We start from the raw sequence: 20,945 nt of genomic DNA, 5'->3' as shown, positions 1-20,945 counted from the left end.
TCTGAGCATTTTCAGTTCTCTTTATTTTTAGGACCAGCTATGTGGCCGTGACCCCACCTTGACAGATGAGCTGATTAATATTCTGACAGAGCTGACCCAGCTCAGCAAGACAACCAACGCTAAAGTGGCCCTGCGAGCACGGCAGGTAAGGGAGCGTGTTTAACAAACCAAGGTGATCCCCGCTAGAGATCAACACGGACTGCTCCCTCTTGGAGCTCGCTGTTTTGACAAGTCTGTATCTCTTGATGTTTATTTTGATTACTATGCAAATGTGAAGAGTAGATTACTGTGAGCAGTGCTTTAACAATGAAGCTAATTAACCAATGATTAACCATTGTGACAGTCTAACAAAGATTGCAGTGGATTCCCTATCGCTGTAAAATTTGAAGTTAAGATTACGTTCCTTTATCCCTGCTCCTCCAAAAACTTTTGTCTGGCTCAGTTAATCGAGAGTAATCTACGGTTTGTGTGATAAAGTCAAAATACATGGTCGCTGTGGTTCCTTCTGGCTTTATAATAATCTGTGACCCCGACAAGCACAGGCTGCCAGGAACCTAAAGGCAGCTGTGCAGTAAGCAGCCAGGACGTGCTATCCGGGTTCGTCAGCTGCCGCACGGCTGCGATCGGTGTGTGCAGAGAACAGGGAGAGAAAATCACACGAGAGCCAGATGTTCTTTGCAACTGCTAAGGAATGATTTCAAAGAATTGTGTTGGTCTTTTGCAGGGTTTCTTCTAGCTTTTCAGTTGCGTTTTGTGAATTTCTTTTTAACCTAAAAATAATTGGGGAAACTCTTGATACTGTCAATTCCAAGAATCTAGTGCAGATAGTAATGTGAATACCAGATATCCACCTGGATATTATTGTGAGCTTCCACTTTAGCAGTTAGTCTGTAGCCAGGAAGGAGGGAGAGGGCGTAATCGTTTCACAGTAATGCTAACCCTGTAGTCTGATCACTCCTCTCGCTCCACAGCCCCTGTCTCCATTCTAAAAGTCTTCAGCGGGAAAGCTGGCACTTTGGGGGTCTCTCCTTTTATTTCAGAGCTTGGCTGTTGAAAATGAATGGGGTGTTTGAAGCTGCTCAGTGACCTTGTGTTTCCTTCAGGATTGTATCTGTGTCCTTGAACCATTCAGTTATTGAACCTCTCAGCAGCATGCTGGGGATGGTGCAGTCCTTGTGGGTCTCTTTATGTTGCTCTTCCACTTCATTTTCCCTTGCAAGCTGCTTCCCCTTCCTATCTGTGTGTCCTTCACGTTGGGCATTTAATACCTGGCACCAGTGTCTCTTGCTTCCTCTGCGCGGAAGCTGTGAAAGGCGGTCTCCGTTGCTGGCCTCCCCACAGCTGCTGCCTGCCAGATCTGCTTTCCAATTAACAGCCGGTCAGGCAGTCCCCAGGACTAGCAGCTCCGCGGTGCTAAATCACATGCACTGATGGAACTTGATTGAAGCTGTTCCTTTCCTCCATGGGGAATTGCCAATAATACAAACCGAGCAGATACACAAATGAGGCTGGGAAGGGAAGAGAGTTTGCAGCATCACTCGGGTGCCACAGAATTCACAGGAGAAACCAGTCGCCTCTTCTGGGATGGAGCAGACTATTGCTGCCTTGGAGGTGACAGCCTCCTGCTGATGGCCCAGCGTAGCTCCTTCCACTGACACTCCTTCTGTTTGCTGTTTATCAGGTTCTCATTGCTTCCCATTTGCCATCCTACGAGCTGCGTCACAACCAGGTGGAGTCCATCTTCCTGTCTGCTATTGACATGTATGGACACCAGTTCTGCATTGAGAACCTGCAGGTATCTACCAGACTGCTCTGCTTGTTTCCCTGCTTTCTTCTCACACATCTTACTTAACGTTTTGGTATTAAACCTCACCTGTAGTCCCAAGGTCCTTGTGGCTTTAAAAGTGTTGTTCTGGTTTCTAGCTGCCCCCTCATTTTTGTTTTCATTCCTACGCTGATACCAGAATGACCTCATCGCACGCTACAGCTTCCTCATGGGGGGCAGCAGCAGGGAGGTGACCAGCGACAGGACACAAGGGAAGGGAATGAAGCTGCGTCAGGGGAAGTTCAGATTGGACGTGAGGAAAAGGTTCTTCACTGAGGGGGTGGGCAGTCATTGGAACAGGCTCCCCAGGGAAGTGGTCACGGCACCCAACCGGTCAGAGTTCCAGGGGCTTCTGCACAGCCTGCTTAGTCATCTGGTTTAGTTTTAGGTAGTCCTGCGAGGAGCAGGGAGTCGGACACAGTGATCCTTATGGGTCCCTTCCAGTTTGAGATATTCTGTGATTCTATGGTTTAATGTAAAAAGGTCATAATCCTTGATGATGTGGAAATTGGAACTAGTCAGGCTTCATTTGGGGTTTTTGCTTTTTTACCTGACCCTGTTTGCAAGACAGGCAGTTGTCTTTTAAAACTCTACTTAATGTGATCTCTTCTAGAAACTCATTTTGTCTGAGACATCCATCTTTGATGTGCTACCCAACTTTTTCTACCACAGTAACCAGGTGGTGAGAATGGCAGCTTTGGAGGTAAGTTTATTTCCATTAAAAAAAAAGTAATTTTTCTGTGTTTTTATTTTGGTTTTTTGTTTGTTGGTTTGTTTGTTTTTTGTGTTTTTTTTTGTTTGTTTTGAGCACTGTTACCCTGCAAGATTAAGAGAGCTGTAGGTTATTTGGAATCTGGCATACTTGGAAGTTATCTTCTTTGCTTGAAGAAGGCTTAGGCGGTAGAAAGGATTGAAAGTGAAGCTGCTGTCAGAGAATGTGGTCAGGCTACCCTGTGTGCCTTGTGCCAATGGTTGTATCCTGCCAGACTGGCCTTCCTCAGAGTGTGACTTCAAATTCTGGTTGAATTAGAGTTCTATCTAGATATTCAATTGGAGGTATCTGTTTGGGTTTTAACATTTTTGAAGTCTCTGGTGTATTATTTGTCTCCTTTCTTTCTGCTTCCTTAGCACAGTTAAGCTGATCGAGTTTCTCTCTAACCAGGTGTACGTTCGAAGGGCTTATATTGCTTATGAGTTAAACAGTGTCCAGCATCGCCAGCTGAAGGATAACACTTGCGTGGTGGAGTTCCAGTTCATGCTCCCTACCTCCCACCCGAACAGGTCAGACCGCGTGTTCAGGTGCCTTTGGAATGGGAGGTTTATGAGGGGCTACCATTCTGTCTTGGCAAAGAAAACTCGCAGTAGAGTTGGTGGAGAAAGGGAGAGTCCCCGTGCCTCAAATAAGCACAAATTATTCAAGATAAAACCCTACATTACCCAGTTCTTTCTCCGAAGTTATTTAAAACCTCAGGAGCTGTGAGTAGTAGTTTCTGCGCTTGGATTCATTTAAATATGATACAATTTCTGCGTATTTTCTGATTTGATGTTCAGCTTGTGTAGTAACTTTCCTCTAGAACTTCAGTTTTTGCTGAATGCCAAGCCTTCCAAAAGATGCAATTCCAGACAGAATAATCAATTATTTGGAGTTTTAATAGACAACAGTCCAACAGTCTCTGTCCGCTTCCTGCAGCGCTCCCTTGCCAGCCCTTTGTAGCTGTTTGTGATGGGCTTGACTTTCAAACTTGGCTTTACTGCAGAAGGTGAAATCTTTTCTAGTGTGGGGGGTTTTTTAGACTGAGAAGACCAAGATGCATGTATGGAGGTATTTTATGCAGAAATGCTAGAGTTGACATGCTGTAGCTTTCAGTCAGTGTTTTCAGAATGCATTTATCATGACTGCAACCAAAAGCACCGACTGTTCGCTGCCCTGTCTCGCTGCATCCCCTAACGAAGGGTTGCATCGCCTAGTGTGCACTAACATCATTCAAAACAAAACCCCCAAACTAACTTGACTATCAGGACTTCTTCAGCATCTGCCGGGTTAGTCAGTTCCTGCGGTTTTGGGTCTGCAGCAGGAAGGCGGGACGGTATTTCGGAGCGTTTGGGTCTGTCCCAGGGCGAGCCGAGGCGCAGCGAGCTCGGTGGCCGGCGGGTGCCACTGTTGGGCTGCGCTGGGTGGGCAGCGTGGTGCCAGCGCTGGTTTGCTCCTTTGTTTCCAAACATCTTTTTCCTCGTTTTATTTTTGGTGGGGCTGGGCAACGGGGTCCAGTCTCGCTTCATCGAGAATCCATCAGTACATCTTATGAAATGGTTTTCAGAATCCGGTTTGCTAGAAATGAATGACCGTCCTCAACAAGCAGCTCAAAACACTCATGATACAAATGGGACATGCATTTGGTCTCATCTGTTTCCTACATTTCTAGAATATTTGTAAATAATTGCATACTATTTTTAGGACCCCTTTATAATACTCTCTCCCCCCGCCATATTTTTTCTTCGTTCCTTCTCTTGGTTGGTCTCAGTTACCTCTGTTGCTTGGGGGTTGTTTGGCCTGCCTGTGCTGACCACTGCTCTGTTGCTGTGCACAAGCTTAATTGGGCAAGGTCAGCTGGAAGAGGAGGACGGTTACCTGCTTGGGGAGCCGCTCCTTTGTCCGGAAATCTCCTCTCCCTTTTACGCTGAATTCGCTGGGACAATGTTCTGGAGCTGGGTTCTGCTTCTCAGCCATCGGCACTGCTGATGGTTGGCTGAAAGCGCATCGCAGTCCTTGTGCAGAGGCCTGGGGACAAATTCACTGCTTGCGTAGGCGGGCTCGGTTCCTTTGAGTTGCACCGCCGTCTGTTAGTGATGAATTTGGCTCCCGTTGCTTGACGCAGCTTCTTGCAGTGTATACCTGCTGGTGTGGCTGTTGGGTGGCTGGGTGCTGAAGCACAGCCGGTAGCAGGATACCTGGGGTCCCAGGTTAGTGCTGGGTGCGTAGATTTCAGCTAGCTGTAAAGGCAGACTTTGTTAAGTCCAAGACACAGGAATCTCGAACCTCTGACGTTGTCTTGCTTAAGTCTTCTTTGTTGTTTTTGACCGTATTCCACGTCCATCGTATGTCTTTCTGTGTCTTCTGTGGCATGAACTTTTAGACTGAAAAGCTAGAAGTGCGTTCCAAGGACAAACCCCAAAGCCAGAATGTCCCAGCTGACCGAGCAAGATGTCCCTTGAGGCTCTGCAGGGTTGGGTCCTGGTGATCCAGGAGCAGATACCAGACAGCCCTTAAGAGAGCCATCTCTTTTGGAGCTGGTGTTAGTTGTGTGATGCTACACATTTTTCAGTACTTTATCAGATAATTTTAAGCTCTGGTCTCTTTTGTGTCTAATTTCTGTGAACATTTAAGGGCCTGAATTTTACTGGAGTGGGTATTCACTTAGAGAAAATTGCTACGTTTAAATTCTTTGTTAGTGGTATTTGACCCCCTGTGCCTTTACTTAATTGTAACAGAAACAAGCACAGTCACTACTTCTGATCTGACTAATCACAGCCAGGCACTCAGACTAGTGTATTTTTGGCTACTGAATGATTGCTGTCAACTACCCACAGGAAAGCTTTACATGGAAGCAGAGAGGAAAGAAAAACCGCTAAATCTGCTAACAAAGTCATAGACGTGCAGCCTGCTCCTGGTGGGTTTTGTGGGCAGAAACCGTTCTGGGAATTATTTATTTACATTAATAGAGAACATCCTGTTGTAAGAATCCCGACTGATCCCGATTGCAAGAGTAAGACATAGGGAGAAAAACTGCTTATGATTGAAACCACAGAGGGCATTATAGATCAAACCCCGCATCGCTTACTGCCCGGTGCAAGGCAGATGAGGAGCACGGTGTAACCATCTGCTGCCTTTTGCAGTAAATGCAGTTCGCAGGCCCTCTCCGAGTAGCGGGCGTTGCAGTAATCCAATGTGGAGGAAGCGATACGAGGGTGTCCACGGGATGCTGATCGCCACGCGCTGCAGCAGGGTCCTGCAGACAAATGCTGGTGTGCAGAGCCCCTTGCTTTTGGATAACCTGCCTCTTTCAGTCATCCAGAGCCCTGGTGAGAAAAGATGCGAGAAAGAAATGGGCCCTGTTCTGAGCTGTTCTTTGCTTCCCTCTTGTTCAGACTGCCCTGCTGAGATGGGAAGCTGGTGGAATATTGACTGGTGTTTAGAGAGTTCAGCTTCCTTTGTGAGAATGGCAAGCCAGGTGACAGACGCTGAAAGGCCTTTCTTAGGTGTTCAGCACATGAAACAGGGCTTGCCTAATCTTAGCTTAAAATCTTCTGTTCAAAGAAACATTGTGTGTCGAGTATAGGGAGAGGGAATTACAGTGCTTTTTCAACAGGAGAAGTTTTTTTTCTAATAATCCTCCTCTCCTCTCCTGCTTTCAAACAGCCTTTCTTGTGTCTGAAGCTGTAAGGTTTAAATTAAACTGGGACATTGTCAGCTGTAGCCAGCTTTTGGAGCCTGCTGCAGAATCGTGCTGTTGCCCCTAAAGCATCCCCTTTGCTCCAGCTCCCTGCATTCCCCCAGCCAGGTTGTTCAGCTGCTCCCCTGGTCTTTCCTTCTCCGGTAGCAGATGTGCTGGAGGATCAGAAGGGAAGAACTCAGCGGTAAACGTGTTTCCACAAAGCAGATCCCTCTGTTTTACTCGGAGGTAAATGCGTTCCCTCTGTTAGATGCCGAGACAGTTGCTGACAAGGGTGACTTAGAGATGCTGGGTAGATCTTTGTTTTGGGGTATGGCAATGATACCACAGGGCTCTGCCTTCTGAATATGTCGAGCCCCGAAGGAAACTGCAGCACAACCCAGCCTGTTTTGCTCACGCTGGTGCCTTAGCCGTGCCTTCCCTGTCCATCTGTGCACGGAGCCCACGCCTGCCTTTTGTCCCGCTGCCACCCCTGACCACCACGCTTGGCCTTGAGGCCTCCTGGGGAATCCCGAGTCAGGGCGTCCTGCTGGAAGGTGGAACTGAAGGAAGGGTTTAGCACTGCAGATTAAGACTTCAAGTTTTGATAGTTGGCTTAGTTAACTTTAAAGCAAGTTTTATTTATGAAACTTGATAAACAAGATGTCTGATTCCAGCTAACCGTAGTTGCATTTGGAGTTGGGAATGCACGCAACTCTGCAAACGTGGACATACAGGCAGATGCCTTACTGAGGCTTGTCTAAGCTGAATTTGTTCTTGGGGCTGCATCCTGCTGTCCCTGATGCTTCCAAGGGTGGAATTCAAGTCTAGTCATTAGCTGCTTTGTGTTTCCAAGGGTATCAATATAAATGTCTCAGCTAACTTGTGCTTGGTTTTGCCCAGTATCTCCTCTTTCTGTGCTTGTGGATGTTTGTTGACGCCCTACTTGGACTTCAATGTTGCTGATTTCAAGGCTGATTTCAAGTGGTGCATGGTCTCTCCTTCGCTGTCTCTTGATGTTTTATCATCTATGGAGTATTTTGGTTGTTCTTTTTTGTCAGCCTCTTCCTTAGCTTACAGGTAGAAACCATTTTGAAGGCTGAAAGCCAGATTAGATATTGGTGTTTCCAAACAGTGCTTTTTACAGAAGAGTAAGAAACCAAAACTCACCTACACTTAGAGCAGTGTTTATAGGTTCCTTCCTACTATCATTTTACAATAATATAAGATTAGAATTTCTGACAAAATGGAAGTGTTTTCTGTGGACTAGCTGCAGCAGCCTCTTGCATCAGTCCTTGGATTGCTAGTGTGGAATCAGCTGTGCTGCTTTGGACTCGCACCGTACGAGCTTGGAGACCCGAGTGTAGAACTCGTAGCGTATCATTAGGTAGCCTGAGGTCCCCTCCTTGTTGTGGGAGACTGGCTGGTACCAGGAGGGAGGAGGGGAAAATGATTCCAGGACACCTGTAAATCCCTGCAGTTCCGTGCCGAGGGTTTGATGTTAATTAGACAGCAGGCAGCAGTAATGTGTTGCAGTTCCCTTGGCTTGCCTGTTTCAGAAAGGGCAAAATCTTCCAACAGAGCAAAGAAGGGCTGTTGAAGGGGCAGCAAACTGAATGGAACGACGATAATTTTATGCAAATTGGACTTCAGTAGCAGATTCAGCTTGGCTGAATCACAGAGGGAGCAGAAGAATAAGGAAAGAAAGAGGGAGAGGAAAAACCCAATCAAAATGTATGGTTTGAGGCATGTTTCACAGCCTTCTGTTTAGATTCTGCTGCAGAGATGAAGAAACAGAAGAGGAATGCCACTGGTCACAGCCAGTGGAATTGCTCTTTCTCCTGTGGTACTGCTGTTAATAACTACAAGTGGGTTATTCAGCCGACCTCTGCTGATTCCGCTTTGCTGCCTGATTTCAAAAGCTTTGCCCTGCGCTGGCACTCAATCACAGCTTGGTATAACCAGTGGCGCTTTGCATGCGTTGCCGTCATTTTCATAGGGGAATGCTCTTGTTTAAAAAAAAAAAGGGGGGGGGGAGAGAGGGCCAAGGGGAAACAAATCCAGATTCAACTGGGAGGTGCAGGGGGAGCAAAGGGGATTTTTGTTTGCTTTGAGCAGAAGGAGTAATTGTAGCAGCAGAGCTTGCATCAATATGGAGCAGATTCCTGGTGAGATCAGCCTCCCCAGTCAAGAAGGACTTTTTTAGAAGTTCAAAAGAGGCAAGGAGGAGAGCTGGGGCTGGTGTGGTGAGAAGGTTTCTGATCCTGAGATCAGCTACATGGAGTTCAGCTAGGCCTTTGTTCAGCTCCCGGAACCACGGTGCTGCTGGCCGCGTGTGGCCGCGCAGGCTGGCTTGCAGCTGGTGCTTCACGTGTCAGAGCTGCAGAGGTGTAGCTCCGAGCGTGGACTGGAATGCCTCTTCACAAGGCCTGGTTGTGCTGCGGGTACCAAACCATTACCTCCCAGTGCATTGCAGTGGGAAGGGACAGTCCAGCTCCTGATGCGAGAAAGCCCTCCGCAGCTCTGATGACCTGTAGGTGCGAAGCCAGCCCCGTGGCGTGCAGCTTGAAGACTCTTCCTCCGCTCTTTTCTGAGATCTCCAGCCACTGGCTCTTCTGTTTCCCTCACTGCGATTCTTGCCGTAATCTCTTTAGCTCCGTACTGAGTGGCTTGAGCACAGTTCCTGCAGGAAGACAAGAGGCTGCCTTTTTTGAGACGGAAAGGAACATTTGTTACGCTGGGGTTTTTCCTGTTGTCTTTCTGCAAGCCTGCCAGGGACTGCTACACAAGTGTACCAGGTGTAGGAACTGCCAGTCCTCTCCAGAGTTTTTTTTCCACCTGAAGTAGATCACATGCAGCTTTCCCACCATTTGCCAAGCTAAAAAACAAGGTCTTGACCCCCTGAGGCCTCGTGGCCCCTTTTGGTCCCAACCACGGTCTCTACAGAACAGTGGCCCTCCCCACTGCCTCCAAACAAAATTAAATACTTGTATTAATCGCTATTGATCAGATGTGTCTTTAGGCCGTTCTGTGCTTTCCCCTGTATGGCGGGAGGAGGTCATGGGAACTCTGCACGTCTCTGCCAGTAACGCACCAAACACACAGCCTTGTAGTGAACATGACTCTGCTGTGACAAAACCAGTCTGAGACCAGGACCAGGGGCAGCCAGTGTGTTTAGCAGTGTGCCCGTGGAAATCCACTGGTCCTTCAGTACTCACACTTCACGCCCAGTAACCTGGGGTCTTGCCTGTGGTCAAGGATGTTAAGAAAGCCTGGGGTTTGATCCCCTACAGGGTTCTGCAGGGACAGGGGGGGTGAATGTCCAGTTACCTGCTCCCTGAAGCTTTGCTTTCAGTCTTTTTGTGTTTGCTGATCTCTTTGCAGAAGCCTCCTGTGTGCATGTTTTGTGTGTTTTTTTTTTTAATGTAATCTTTACTGTTTGAAATGTCATATCCCAGCAATTCGTGTGTCTCGCATGGAGCAATATGCTGCCTTATGCTTTCGGGAGTGTAGCTAGGGTGGGCTAGACTGTGCTGTTCTTATGCTGGCACGAAAAGGTGCCCCCCGCCTTATTGCTGTCTGACGTGCATCGCTGAGCCGCAGTCTGCATGCGAAAATGTGAACGCCTGGACTGAGGTGACAAAGGGAACTGTAAAAATTTCCTCAAATTAGCCTTAAGTTCTGCTTGTTCTTTCTGGTATTCAAGGCCTTGAATACTGAAAATGCAAAGTATTGCATGGTGTTTGTGTGGTGTTTGCTTTATTACTGCGTCGTCGTGGGAGCCAGTGCATGGGCCGCTGCTTGGCGTGGAGGTTTGGCGACGAGGAGCTGGCTTGCTTGCCTGAACCTGCTGCAGTCTGCCCGTGGGAGATGGTCACTCTTTGCAGCTGCGCTGTTTGCCCTGCTGCCAGCGAGTGCAAACTACCCGCTCTGCCCTGGCTTCTGAAGCTGACTTGGCGCGTGCGAAGGGCTTGAAGTGGGTACGGAAACGCTGCTGTGGAAATGCAGGGCACCTTGCAAATACGGGGTCTTTTCCTGGGGGTGTTTATCTGCATGTTACGTGCATGGTCTGCGCTCATCGCCGTGGCAGCTGTGGCAAGCGAAGTCAGGTGGTGGGTGCCTTCTCAGGGTCAACGAAATTGAGTTCTGCCCGATAGCCGGTGGTTGACAAATTTCGGTTTAGTAAATTGTAAACTTGTTGCTGGTCTCGGTATCAGCTTGATGATAGTTCTTTATGATGGCTTTCACTAACCAATCTGTAACTAACTGTGGTTGTTTGATTACAGAGGGAACATCCCCACGCTAAACAGGTATGGTACTTGTCATCTTTTAAAATTTGAAAAGACAGACTAGAAAGAAGTAGCCTAATACTGAATGTTTTAACATGTTTTGTTTTAGTGCCCTTATCTTTACTTGGGAAGCTCTCGAATGTAACTGCTTTTTCCTTCCCTTTTCCTCTCCCTTTGTCTAAAACATGTTTTCAGCTTTTCTTTACCCTTTAAAAAAGCTTCGCGTGCAGGATCCTTTAAAATTAAATTTGCCAGGTGACTTGGCTCATCTGCAGTATGGTACACAGCAAACTTTGAGCAGAATGCTGTTTCTAGGGTCTCTCTTTGGGACTGGGTTCCCAGCTGCTGACCCTCTGGCAGGGTGTCACGGTGGAGCAGGCAGTCACTCCTAGCCGGCAGCAGACCTGTTGCTGCTCTGGTTTCTTGCAGCTAGCTCAGAATTTGTTGAGGCTGTTTCACCTCCCTCACGCCATAGATGAATCTACATCTCAAACAGCTGACAGCATGTTTTGTTGTGTTTTGGACGCTAATTTTTCCTCCCATGTCTCAGTTAAAAAGTATTTCTTGTTTTAAATAATACATGAAAAATGTCTGCTGTCTTTTTGTTTAGTTACCGTTCTGTGGTATTTTTTGTATTGGTTGTAAGAAATGTACACCAAGGCATGTCCTGAAAAATTTTTCTCTTTCAAAATGTGAATACCTATTATTTATTACTGCTTACAAGCCTATTTAGGGAAAAATAGTAAAAATGGGCTTGAAAGTCTCATGGCTCTTAATCAGAGGTAAATTACGGAAACACAGAGTGACTTTAAACATAGAGGGCTATTAATCAAACTGAGGATACTTTAGACTTGTTAACAGTATACTTGGCACCATATCATGATGGTTTTCTGTGCATGGAAAGAAGGAACCCTTAGTAAGGCCGGTGAGCAGCGGTGTCAGGAGGCCGCGGTTTGGTCCAGAACCGGGGCGGCTGGCAGCAGCGCCGTCGCCAGCGTGGCCGGGCCTCTGGTTTGCCTGCTGTGCCGCTGGCGTCTGGTCCAGCACGGCAGCTGAGCATCTTTTCGACTTTGCAAGCTGTAAGTCAAAGCATGCACTGTGCTGTGTCAGCGCCCTGATTGTTTTTTTTTTCCCATTGCCTTCTGCCTCCTGGTGTGGCACCAGTTGGAGAGGACAGAAACTTAACTTCGGTCGTGCGTTCCTCAGCCCCGGGGAGAGCGAAGGACGTGAGCGAGCACAATTCCTGCGTCGCAGAGCACGGCCGTGTGCCAGCTCGGCGTTTCGGTCTCTTCAGAGCGAACTTGAAGGTCTCGCCGTGTTGCAGGGAGCTTTTGGAGCAGGTCCCTCAGTGAGTTAAGGAGACTCTGTAGCACAGTTCAGAAATTAGAAATAATTATTGCAGAGAAGGCAAAACCCAATTCTAATAGCTTAGGAAAGGATGTCTAGTTAGTTGTATGCTTTTTGTTCACTGTGTGAGAAACTTCCTCTGCTAGTCTTGACCGTAGCATTGTGGGTCTTTAAAAAAACCATAAAAATAATAGTAATAGCCCAAACCCCAAAATAACACAAACGATTTCGCCCCTGGTGTGTACTGCCATGGTGGTTGAACTGTGTGAGGTCTCAGTGACACTGTAATGTGTTCAGGATCTTGCCCTCTGCCAGGAAGGAATGCTGACCTTCAGTGAACAGGGCTCCTGCTTTAAACAGAAGTCTCGGTGCCTTCCCCTGAGCTGGGGTAAACCTGGCCCAGCCCTCCCCACTGAAAGAAGGAATTGGTCCTGTACGAGTGATGTGGGTACTGCTGTGTGTCTCGGGGCTTGAACAGCAGGCATCAGGCATGAGGATGGCAGCAGCGAGTGTCTGGAGCTCTGCCTGCCTTGCTCCTTCAGACAGATCTGTTCTGTGGCCCAACTGCTCGGATTTTTGCAGCTGCCACCTTTGAGCAACCCAAACTGAGCAAAATAAAGAAGTAGGGGGAGGCACAATGTTTTTAAAGTATGAATTAAATTAGCTGGAGGAGCGCATTAGTTTGGTCAGCAGTTGAAGTGGAAGGCACTGTAATAGGAGTTTATTTAGGGTAGGAGTACTGGTGTAAGACTACAGAAAACCCTGTTTCCAGTGCAGGATCTTAGAGAGGTCACTGTACCACACTGCATTTGAGGAGCATGAATTAAAGTATGACCAGAAGTGTGGCAGCAGTAAGATAATATGGCTTGCTACACTTCAACTTCATTTGTAAAATTGTATTGTATCTTTAAACCGCCAAAGCTTAGAATTACTGTTGTTTATCTCAGTATTCCACCTGTAAAGCAAAACGTACGCACAGGAGGAAAAATAAGTTCAGCTTTACGTAGTTGTAATTCACCTATCATCTCAAGAAACTCCTCAAGAAACACTTGTTTTAAAGGGTTATATCATTATCTCCTAACTCTTTTAACTGTGTCTGTACATTGGCACGACGTCCAGGTAAGGGCGTTCGTGGCACCAGAGGCCTGCCAGCACTGCAGGGACTTTGGAGAAGACAGCACAGCAGGTCTGGCGTGCTGGAGAGTCTGACAAGTCGTGTGACAGTTATATTGGCTGAACAGCCACGCTTCAAGCGGTCAAAGCATACGCAACGCGCACAAGTCTTTTTCCAGTGATTTTCTTCCCTCCCTTGTCCCTACTAACTGTGGTCTTGTTGAATTGCCGTTTAGAATGTCCTTCTCTTCCAACCTCAATCACTACGGGATGGTCCACGTAGCTAGCGTGAGCGATGTACTGCTAGACAATTCGTTCACTCCACCGTGCCAGCGGATGGGCGGAATGGTCTCCTTCCGCACGTTTGAAGATTTTGTCAGGTACGTGGGGAAGGGTGACGATTGTTTGTGTTGCCAGCTTCCTAGGTGGGCCCAAATGGAGCTGGACAAAATCATTGCCTTGTCCAGAGTCAGGTTTAAACTCATCCTGGGCTTGTTTGCTGAGTTTCTGGAGTTTCGGGTGGAAGTTTGTTTGGATCTCCTTGTCTGTCTCCTTGAGATAACTGAAAGTTTCAGACTGCTGTAAGAGCAGTTTGCAGCCAGAAGGATCAGCATCTTGAATTTCTGCTGATTGGAGATCATTTGCAAATGTGCTGATTTCTTCTAATGCTCTCATTCATGGTTATGTCTGTGGGAGGAGGTGTTCTTCACGCTTTCAGCCTGCTAGGGGTAGGCACAAGAAACACGGCAGAGCCCGTAGCAGTCATGAGGGCTTGCAACCGTAAGATCTCTGACCAGTGTTGGAAGATCCAAGCTCTGCTTTGGTTTGAGGGGTGGAGGAGGTATTGCCTCCTCATCCTTTGAGGTTCATTCCTGCAAAAGGAAGGAGTCCTTTTCTCCCCCTCCCCTCCGTAGCAGCATGGTTTGTGGATTTTCGTGCTATGTGTGTTCAGTGGGCTAGCAGCAGTGTGGTGATGACTAATAGTTCTCTGGTGTATTTCAGAATCTTTGATGAAGTGATGGGTTGCTTCTGCGACTCTCCTCCCCAGAGCCCAACCTTCCCCGAAGCTGGCCACGCTTCCTTGTATGATGAAGACAAGGTATGGTTGTTTCTTCTCTGGAGATTGCTCTCAGCTTGGAAACAGAAGGCGTGCAGAATGCCGCAGTGACTGCAGGCTAGATACTTTTCACTAGTTCGAATGCTGGAAGCAGGAGCTAAGAGCTTTATGTATTTACGTATGTGATTTGTTTGCTTGTTCCACAGCAGGTGATTCAAAGTAGGTGGCCATTTTCTGACTCTGTTCTAGAACTGCAGCTAAGTCTCTTACTCTCAATGCAAGTTTAATTTGTAGCTTTTAACGTCAGCAGAATTACTGGATCTGCAGCAGCGTAACTGAGAGTTTAGATCTGCAGTGAAGTTTCCAGACCTTCTCTGTTCCTCGGGATGTTGAACTGCATATTCAGCTGCCTCTACCTTAAGTGTGACTTGCCTTACGTTCTGTCTTACACCCTTCCTGGTCATGTTACCTTCTGATTCTTCCCTCTCTTCTACTCCTTATAACCGTTGTTAGGAGGAAAAGATGAGAGGAACCCCTCCATTTTTGCACCGATGTGAAGAGCAGGTGCAGAGGAAGCAGATGGTTTACAATCCTTAGTAACAGAAGACCAGTTTCGCTTAGAGACACGGGTAGCTGCTCCGCTGCTCTGTCCTGCCCCCAGCAGCGGGAGGCTCTCTTGGAATACAGTCTGTGTCCAGAGCAGGGCTTGGTTTAAACTGATCCATTGGTCTTGATGTGTGTGAGTACTGTAACCTTCTTCCAGAGTATTACTGTCAACCTTCATGTCCTCAGATCTCTCTCTACCTCCCCCTCGCCTCGCCAAGGAGAACTTCCTGCTCATACTCTGCCTTTATCAGTTGACCACAGGCTCTTCAATGCTGTATTTGTCATTTCTCAGAGCTGTAATGTAATTGGTGCTTCCACATTATTTCATTTCGTTGCAGATATGAAAACACACATTGTTTTTTCTCCTGCACTTCGAATTTGCTTAATTTCATTACCTTTCTTGATGCCAAAGTCCTCTAATATCCTGCCTGTACTGCATTTTATAAAGAGATGACCTGACCCCGCGTTCTTTTTGCATCCCAATGAAACGCGCTTGAGTTAGCCAAGCTAGATGTGACCATCAGAATTGGATTCTCCAGATGAAGCTCCTGTTTGTGGACATTAACTTTTACTTCTGTGAAACTGCAAGTTTGTGAGGCTGCTTGGTCAAGGATTTCCTTCATAGTTTTCCTTGGTTGGCAGCATGCTCTGCTGAGGTCGTTTTTCCCTAGAGCATCTGTGTTTTAGAGTGATATTTAGGGAACCTCGTAGGAGAACGCACAGTTGTTAAGTTGTTAACTGTTTATTTATGGGGAATATTTTCTTTAAATTGCAGACTGCCCGTGAGGAGCCCATTCACATTCTTAATGTTGCTATTAAAACAGACGGTGACGTTGATGACGATGGGCTGGCAGCCATGTTCAGAGAGTTCACGCAAAGCAAGGTGAGTCCTTGACTCTCTCTCTGGAACTGTGTGATGGTGCAGGACAGTTCTGTCTGCTTTGGGAAAAATCTATATGTTCCTCAGGTTTCTGTTTGTTGGTTGGAGATTTTTCAAAACAAATAAACGCAACAGTTACATCCTTAATTTATCCCATCCAAACACCTTACCACTTCTTTGACTGGATGTAGCTGCACCTTTCTGAAGCCTCCAGGTCATTGTTTCCCTTTGCCGTGCATTCTAATCCATCAGGTCAGGACTTCTTCCCTTTAGTATTTGATAGGATAGAAGACCTTTAACATTTTAAACGGATCAGGTCAATCTTCAGGACCTGTCTCCAGATGCTGTGAAAATTTCCCTCTCCCTGGTGGTAAGGTTGTTGTACGAGTAGCAGAGGCATGGAGAGTGACATTAAAATGGCCGATATTTTCTGTATCATCGTAGTCCTGATGTAATTCCAATTTTTTCTCCTTCTTGTTGGCATGCTTGAGCATCCACCTAGTACGATATTTCTGGCACAAGGTGGAATTGGTTTGGGATGTTTTGTTGCTCCTTCGTATGTATGGGATACACTTCAAGTACCAACTGTTAGTCCTGTGGTCAGCTGTGAGACAGCATGGGTTGGGGACAGCCTCCTCGCACATCCGCTGCCCTCTGGTATCTGCCTGCACTTGCTTTTCTGGTTGGTGTGAAGAACTCCTCGACTGACTTGTGGATGTGAGCAGCCCACCCTGCCCTGGGATCCCGCTGCACCCGTGGTACCTGCAGTGACTATGGGAGGACTGAGCGAGGAGTTTCTAACGTCGCTTCCCAGTGTGGGAGGTGGTAATGCATCCTGCAGAAATGAGGGGTTCCAAAGTGGGGCTGGTATCCATGTGGCTTCGGGAGCTTCCTGTCTCTTTAAACAAAGAAAATAATCAAATATAAAAATTAAAACTAGTTCTGCTTTTCATCCACTTGATCATGCTCCAGGCGTTTTATGGGAGGGGATAAAAGGGAAGAGATAAAAAAAAAATTTCCAAAACACATTAAACTATCAAATAGGTTGATCCAAATTGTCCAAATAATCTTCTAGTCCCAGCGTGTTGTGTGTGGTTTTTTTAATAGAAATTAGGATCATATACTTGTAAATGACTTGCGGAGGAGATTGAGGCAGTCAGTGTAAATGGAGTTTCTCCAGGTGCTGATGGCTAATCGCTCTGTAATAGCTGTGGACTTGCTGTGAGACCCACATTATTACGATGTAATCAGAATCCTGTTGCTATGCTGTTATTGTCTGCCACTTGTGGAACTTTAAAAGCAATAACAATTTTTGCTTTTTAAATCATGGCATTATTAAAGTTATTTTCTTCCTCTTGGCATGAATATAGACACTGATGCTCATTTTCAAAGGGCGTAACCTTAGTAAAACATTTCAGTCTGTGCCGAAAGGGGCTGTTTTGTTCCTGGTCTAGCTGAGTTCTTACTTCTTTTGTGTTCCTCTATTATTTTTCCCTTTGCTTTTAAATTGCAAAAAGGAGGAGAAAGGAAAAAGTTTTGGAAAGAGGAGTAGAATTAGGAGATCTTAACACTTCAAAAGATCAGTGGTGTGGCAAACACTGATGGCAGCACTCATTTGAAATGTGGCATAGTGGAATTTGATAGAGAAGCAACCATATTCTCTTATGTCTTTGAAAAAACTAAGTAAAACCTATTTATCACCTTTGCAATATTGTCAGACCTGTCCTTTGGTCTGAGTTGTCCGTGTGCAAATTTTGCCAAAACCAAGTATGTGCAACGTGCTTGCTTGGGTTAGTTCCTTTAAAACTCATTTTCCGTGGCCTTAGCGTGGCTACGCTGGGCTCCCTTCAAAGAGTAATCTTTGCAAAAGAGACCAGCGTGCTTTGGCAAGTGAACAAGAATATTTCCTGCAAGATTTGTGTATGACTGCTGCTTTCCTTGTTAGCAAGGCTCCGCTGGAGTGCTGCGTTCTGGTGATTCGGTTACTTACCTCTTCAGATTTAATGTATTTGCTTATGCCTGCTACTAGACGAGCATCAGATGAGAAATCTTAGCTATGAGTAGACTGACGTGGACGAGGAACTTACAGGCTAGCTGCAGGAGGATCTGTAGAGCTTTTTCAGTTCAGAGAAGACTTTGACACGTTTTTGATGTGCTCTCTTTCTGTTAATCCAGTCACCTGATTCCATCCTTGCCTTTTTACAGAAATCAGTCCTGATTGAGCATGGCATTCGGAGGCTGACGTTCCTTGTAGCGCAAAAGGTACTTTGATATCTCTCATGCTGCTCAGAACTCTTTGGTTTCTAGCTTATAATAGCGTGGATATTTGATGTGTTTTTTCCCCAAGTTAAACGCTGTATTAACTATATTTAGTTCTCTCTTCACTGTTTTTGTTCTCTGAAATTTGAGATGGTTTTGATGAATTTGCTTAAGAAAATTAATTTACAATTGTAAACAATCTTGGCACCTCTTGTATTCTTGAATTAATTAATTTTTGATTTTCATCCTAATTGCTAGCTTTCTTCTGCCTTTTTTTTTTCCTTGCCTTCCTGTGCCTGTATGTTTCGTTTGCAAGGACTTCAGGAAACAGGTCAACTATGAGGTGGACCAGAGATTTCATGTAAGTAAAAAAGGCGTAGAACACGGTGGTATTCTTGACCTGAGGCCAGGAGACATGTGACTCTAGGCTTCTCATTTGGTTCTTAGACAGGCGCTTAGTGCCAACGCTGGAGTCAAGAGTTAAGTGAAATATTTAAAGAAACGTCTAACTTCAAATACAGCAGAGGGCCTTTTGCATTCAGTGGGGCCATTCACATGCTAAAGTCTCTCTTGGTACCTGGCTGAACTCATGACTGTCACGTTAATAAAGATATTTTTAGTTTCAGTATTGTTTTGTATTCTAAAATGTAATGATATAATTGCATTTTTGTATTTCTTACATAGGGCAGTGAGTTCTTTCAGCTTCTTACTGATTTTAAAATAACTTAGAGGAGTAATGGAAGTGACTTTCTAAGTTTCCATAATGACTTAGTGATGTGGAACATCTTTGCTCTTACTGCTAAGAATTACTTCTTTCCCCAGGGCCTGGGCATCAGTGAGGGCCAGTTTAGCCCTGTTTTCAAGGTGGCAATGTAAGGCATAAACCAGAGTTGTATCCCTTGAGTATCCGCTTTACAACTCTGGAAGTTATTAGGAGTCTTGAAAGTGCAAGAAATTCATCCTGCGTTCAACACACCTGGTTTAGCAAGCTTTATGAAAGGAAAACTAGTTTACAAATCAGCAAAAACAGAGCTGGAACAAATGTGGGTACGACCACAAGGGAGCTGCTGCCTGCAGTACAGGTACAGGTGTGTATCGGTCAATGGCTTGCGTAGGAAACCGGGCGCTTTGGAGAGCTGTTGGCACCTGAAGCAAGAAGGTCCAGGCTTTCGAGTTTAAAAAAGGAAGTTTTAGAGAACTGAATTGATATTTGGGGAATGAAAAAGAAGAGCCTCCGAATAAGCACTGTAGCGTGTGTCAGTGGTCAGAAAGGAGGCAAAGAATAAAAGGAGCCATCGCTAGAAGTTTTCCCTGAGCTGCCGGTTAGAGCGATGGACTGCTAGGATGCTCCTAGTTCCGGAGCCGGAGGAGGCAGCGTGGTACGTCATCTGTTTGCAAAGTTTGTAGAGTACCTCTGGGACCTTTAGTGAGTGTCAGTCCTTATTACTATCTCCTATTCTATTCCGTTTATTACTGGACTAACTATTAACTTAGCCAGGGCCTGGGCTTGGGTTTGTTTTTGTTTTAATTACAGTCTATATAATTAGTTCCCAGCATGTTGAGGTAATAGAGAGTTGCTCCAGCAAGCTTCCAATTTCCTCATCTCATTAGGTTTTTAACGTGATTATTAGTATAATAATCAGCTAAGATGATTTCTGTTGTAGCTTTTCACATTCTGCGGTTTGCAGGGTGTCTTGATTGGCTAATTTAGGCAAATTATTTTGATTGTCTTGATGATGGTTGGTTGATTAGAACACAGCAGGGGTATAATTCTTCTGCCTAGGAAATGGAGCACTCTTTTGGATTTTGGTACCAGAGCACTAAGAATTTTTGTGTGTGTGCACATCTAATTATTATATTTGCCCACACCACCAGTCAAATGCCTTGAAAGCAATTACATTAGTGATAGAATGAGCATGGACGATGTTAGGAGAAATTGGCAGCATGCAGAGGAGGACAGGTAGGAGGGATTTAGAAGAGGAGTGAGGAAACATGGAAGTGGTCATTTTCCTTGAGTATAGTTGATGCTCACGGGGTCACCTACTGTGCCTGTTGCCTGAACTTTAAGGCAGGATTTCCTCTGCCCCTGGCTAGTCTGGAAGACACGCTGCAGGCAAATACAAGTTTCTTCGTTCAACGGAGAGTCATCAGGTGAAGTCTACGGACTGTTTTTTGTAGGAGGTAAAGATGATGACTACCTGGAAGATGACTTTAGCCTTAAAAGCTGTGTTGCTCAGTGGAGCCTCATGCTCTGTCACCATGTGCTGGTGCGCTGAATCGAGCTAGGGTTGCACATCTTTCGTTGATAGCTAAATGTGGTTCAGAAATTCAGTGACTCCAGGTCAGATAACTTCTTGTTTGTTTTTTTTTTCTTAGACAGTTCTGGCAAGTTGTGCCTGCTCTCTCAGGTCGCCTTTAGCATAGATGGCTGGTATTCTCATGCTGGTGCAAAGCATTCACAGAAGTTCCTCCGCCTAGTAGAAGTGTAATTCCACAGAAATGGATGGCTTTGCTCGGGTGGAACTGGAGGGCTGGGTGGAAGGATGCTGTCTAGTATTTCTCTCCCCTTTAGACACATGCAAGATGCCACAAAAATGTAAAGCACTTACAATTTGCTAGGATTTTATCTATGCAATAGAATAACAGAGAAACCTAATCATATTTGGGGGACTTTTGTACACTACTATTTAATACATGAGGATAAAGTTATTTGATTACAATTCATAATTTTCATTGGGAAGAGAGTATTTCTAGCAGTAATAGTATGAAGGGAGCTACAGAATACAGGTCATTGTTCTGTGTGCATCTCCTGACATAATGGAGTATTAATATCATTGCACGGCTCCCAAACACTTTCACAGTAACCATAATCATAATAGAACTAGAAATTGTTTCCCACTGCTGTCTGGACAGTGCCATGTTATTGTCTGTTAATAATTGACAATAATAATCAAAAGCCAATCAAGTAGCCACGCTTGCATGAGCAGTGAAGGCAGGTTTAAACTACCTCTGCTGCCTGGCTGAGGGTAACTTGATTTTCCACCACCCTTTCTGATGTTGGAAAAGTAGCTCGTAACAGCTTCGGTCACTTCCTCTGCTGTGGTGCTGCTCTGGGTCTGGCCTGTGAGCACCCTCTGGG

General features: G+C 45.8%; 1 protein-coding gene across 6 annotated transcripts in view; it reads left to right on the top strand.

The window, feature by feature from the left end:
• The window catches only part of ACACA (acetyl-CoA carboxylase alpha), a 144,227-nt gene that overhangs the window by 48,055 nt on the left and 75,227 nt on the right, over positions 1-20,945 (top strand). For 5 of the 6 annotated variants that reach the window (XR_012765895.1, XM_075439874.1, XM_075439873.1 and 2 more), the window contains 10 exons: positions 32-145; positions 1,682-1,795; positions 2,439-2,528; positions 2,988-3,106; positions 10,542-10,565; positions 13,241-13,384; positions 14,007-14,103; positions 15,443-15,550; positions 17,753-17,809; positions 18,123-18,167. Coding sequence is in view for 5 of the 6 variants with exons in the window: in XM_075439874.1 (XP_075295989.1) it covers positions 32-145; positions 1,682-1,795; positions 2,439-2,528; positions 2,988-3,106; positions 10,542-10,565; positions 13,241-13,384; positions 14,007-14,103; positions 15,443-15,550; positions 17,753-17,809; positions 18,123-18,167 (912 nt within the window). In the remaining variant the exon portion in view is untranslated. The remainder of the gene's footprint in view (positions 1-31; positions 146-1,681; positions 1,796-2,438; positions 2,529-2,987; positions 3,107-10,541; positions 10,566-13,240; positions 13,385-14,006; positions 14,104-15,442; positions 15,551-17,752; positions 17,810-18,122; positions 18,168-20,945) is intronic. The other variant, XM_075439870.1, reaches the window with a different exon arrangement.

The sequence above is a fragment of the Opisthocomus hoazin genome, chromosome 20 (assembly GCF_030867145.1).
Source record: "Opisthocomus hoazin isolate bOpiHoa1 chromosome 20, bOpiHoa1.hap1, whole genome shotgun sequence".
Lineage (NCBI taxonomy): Eukaryota > Metazoa > Chordata > Aves > Opisthocomiformes > Opisthocomidae > Opisthocomus > Opisthocomus hoazin.
The sequence above is the reverse complement of the archived record's forward strand: the minus strand, read 5'-3'. Positions and strand labels throughout refer to the sequence as shown.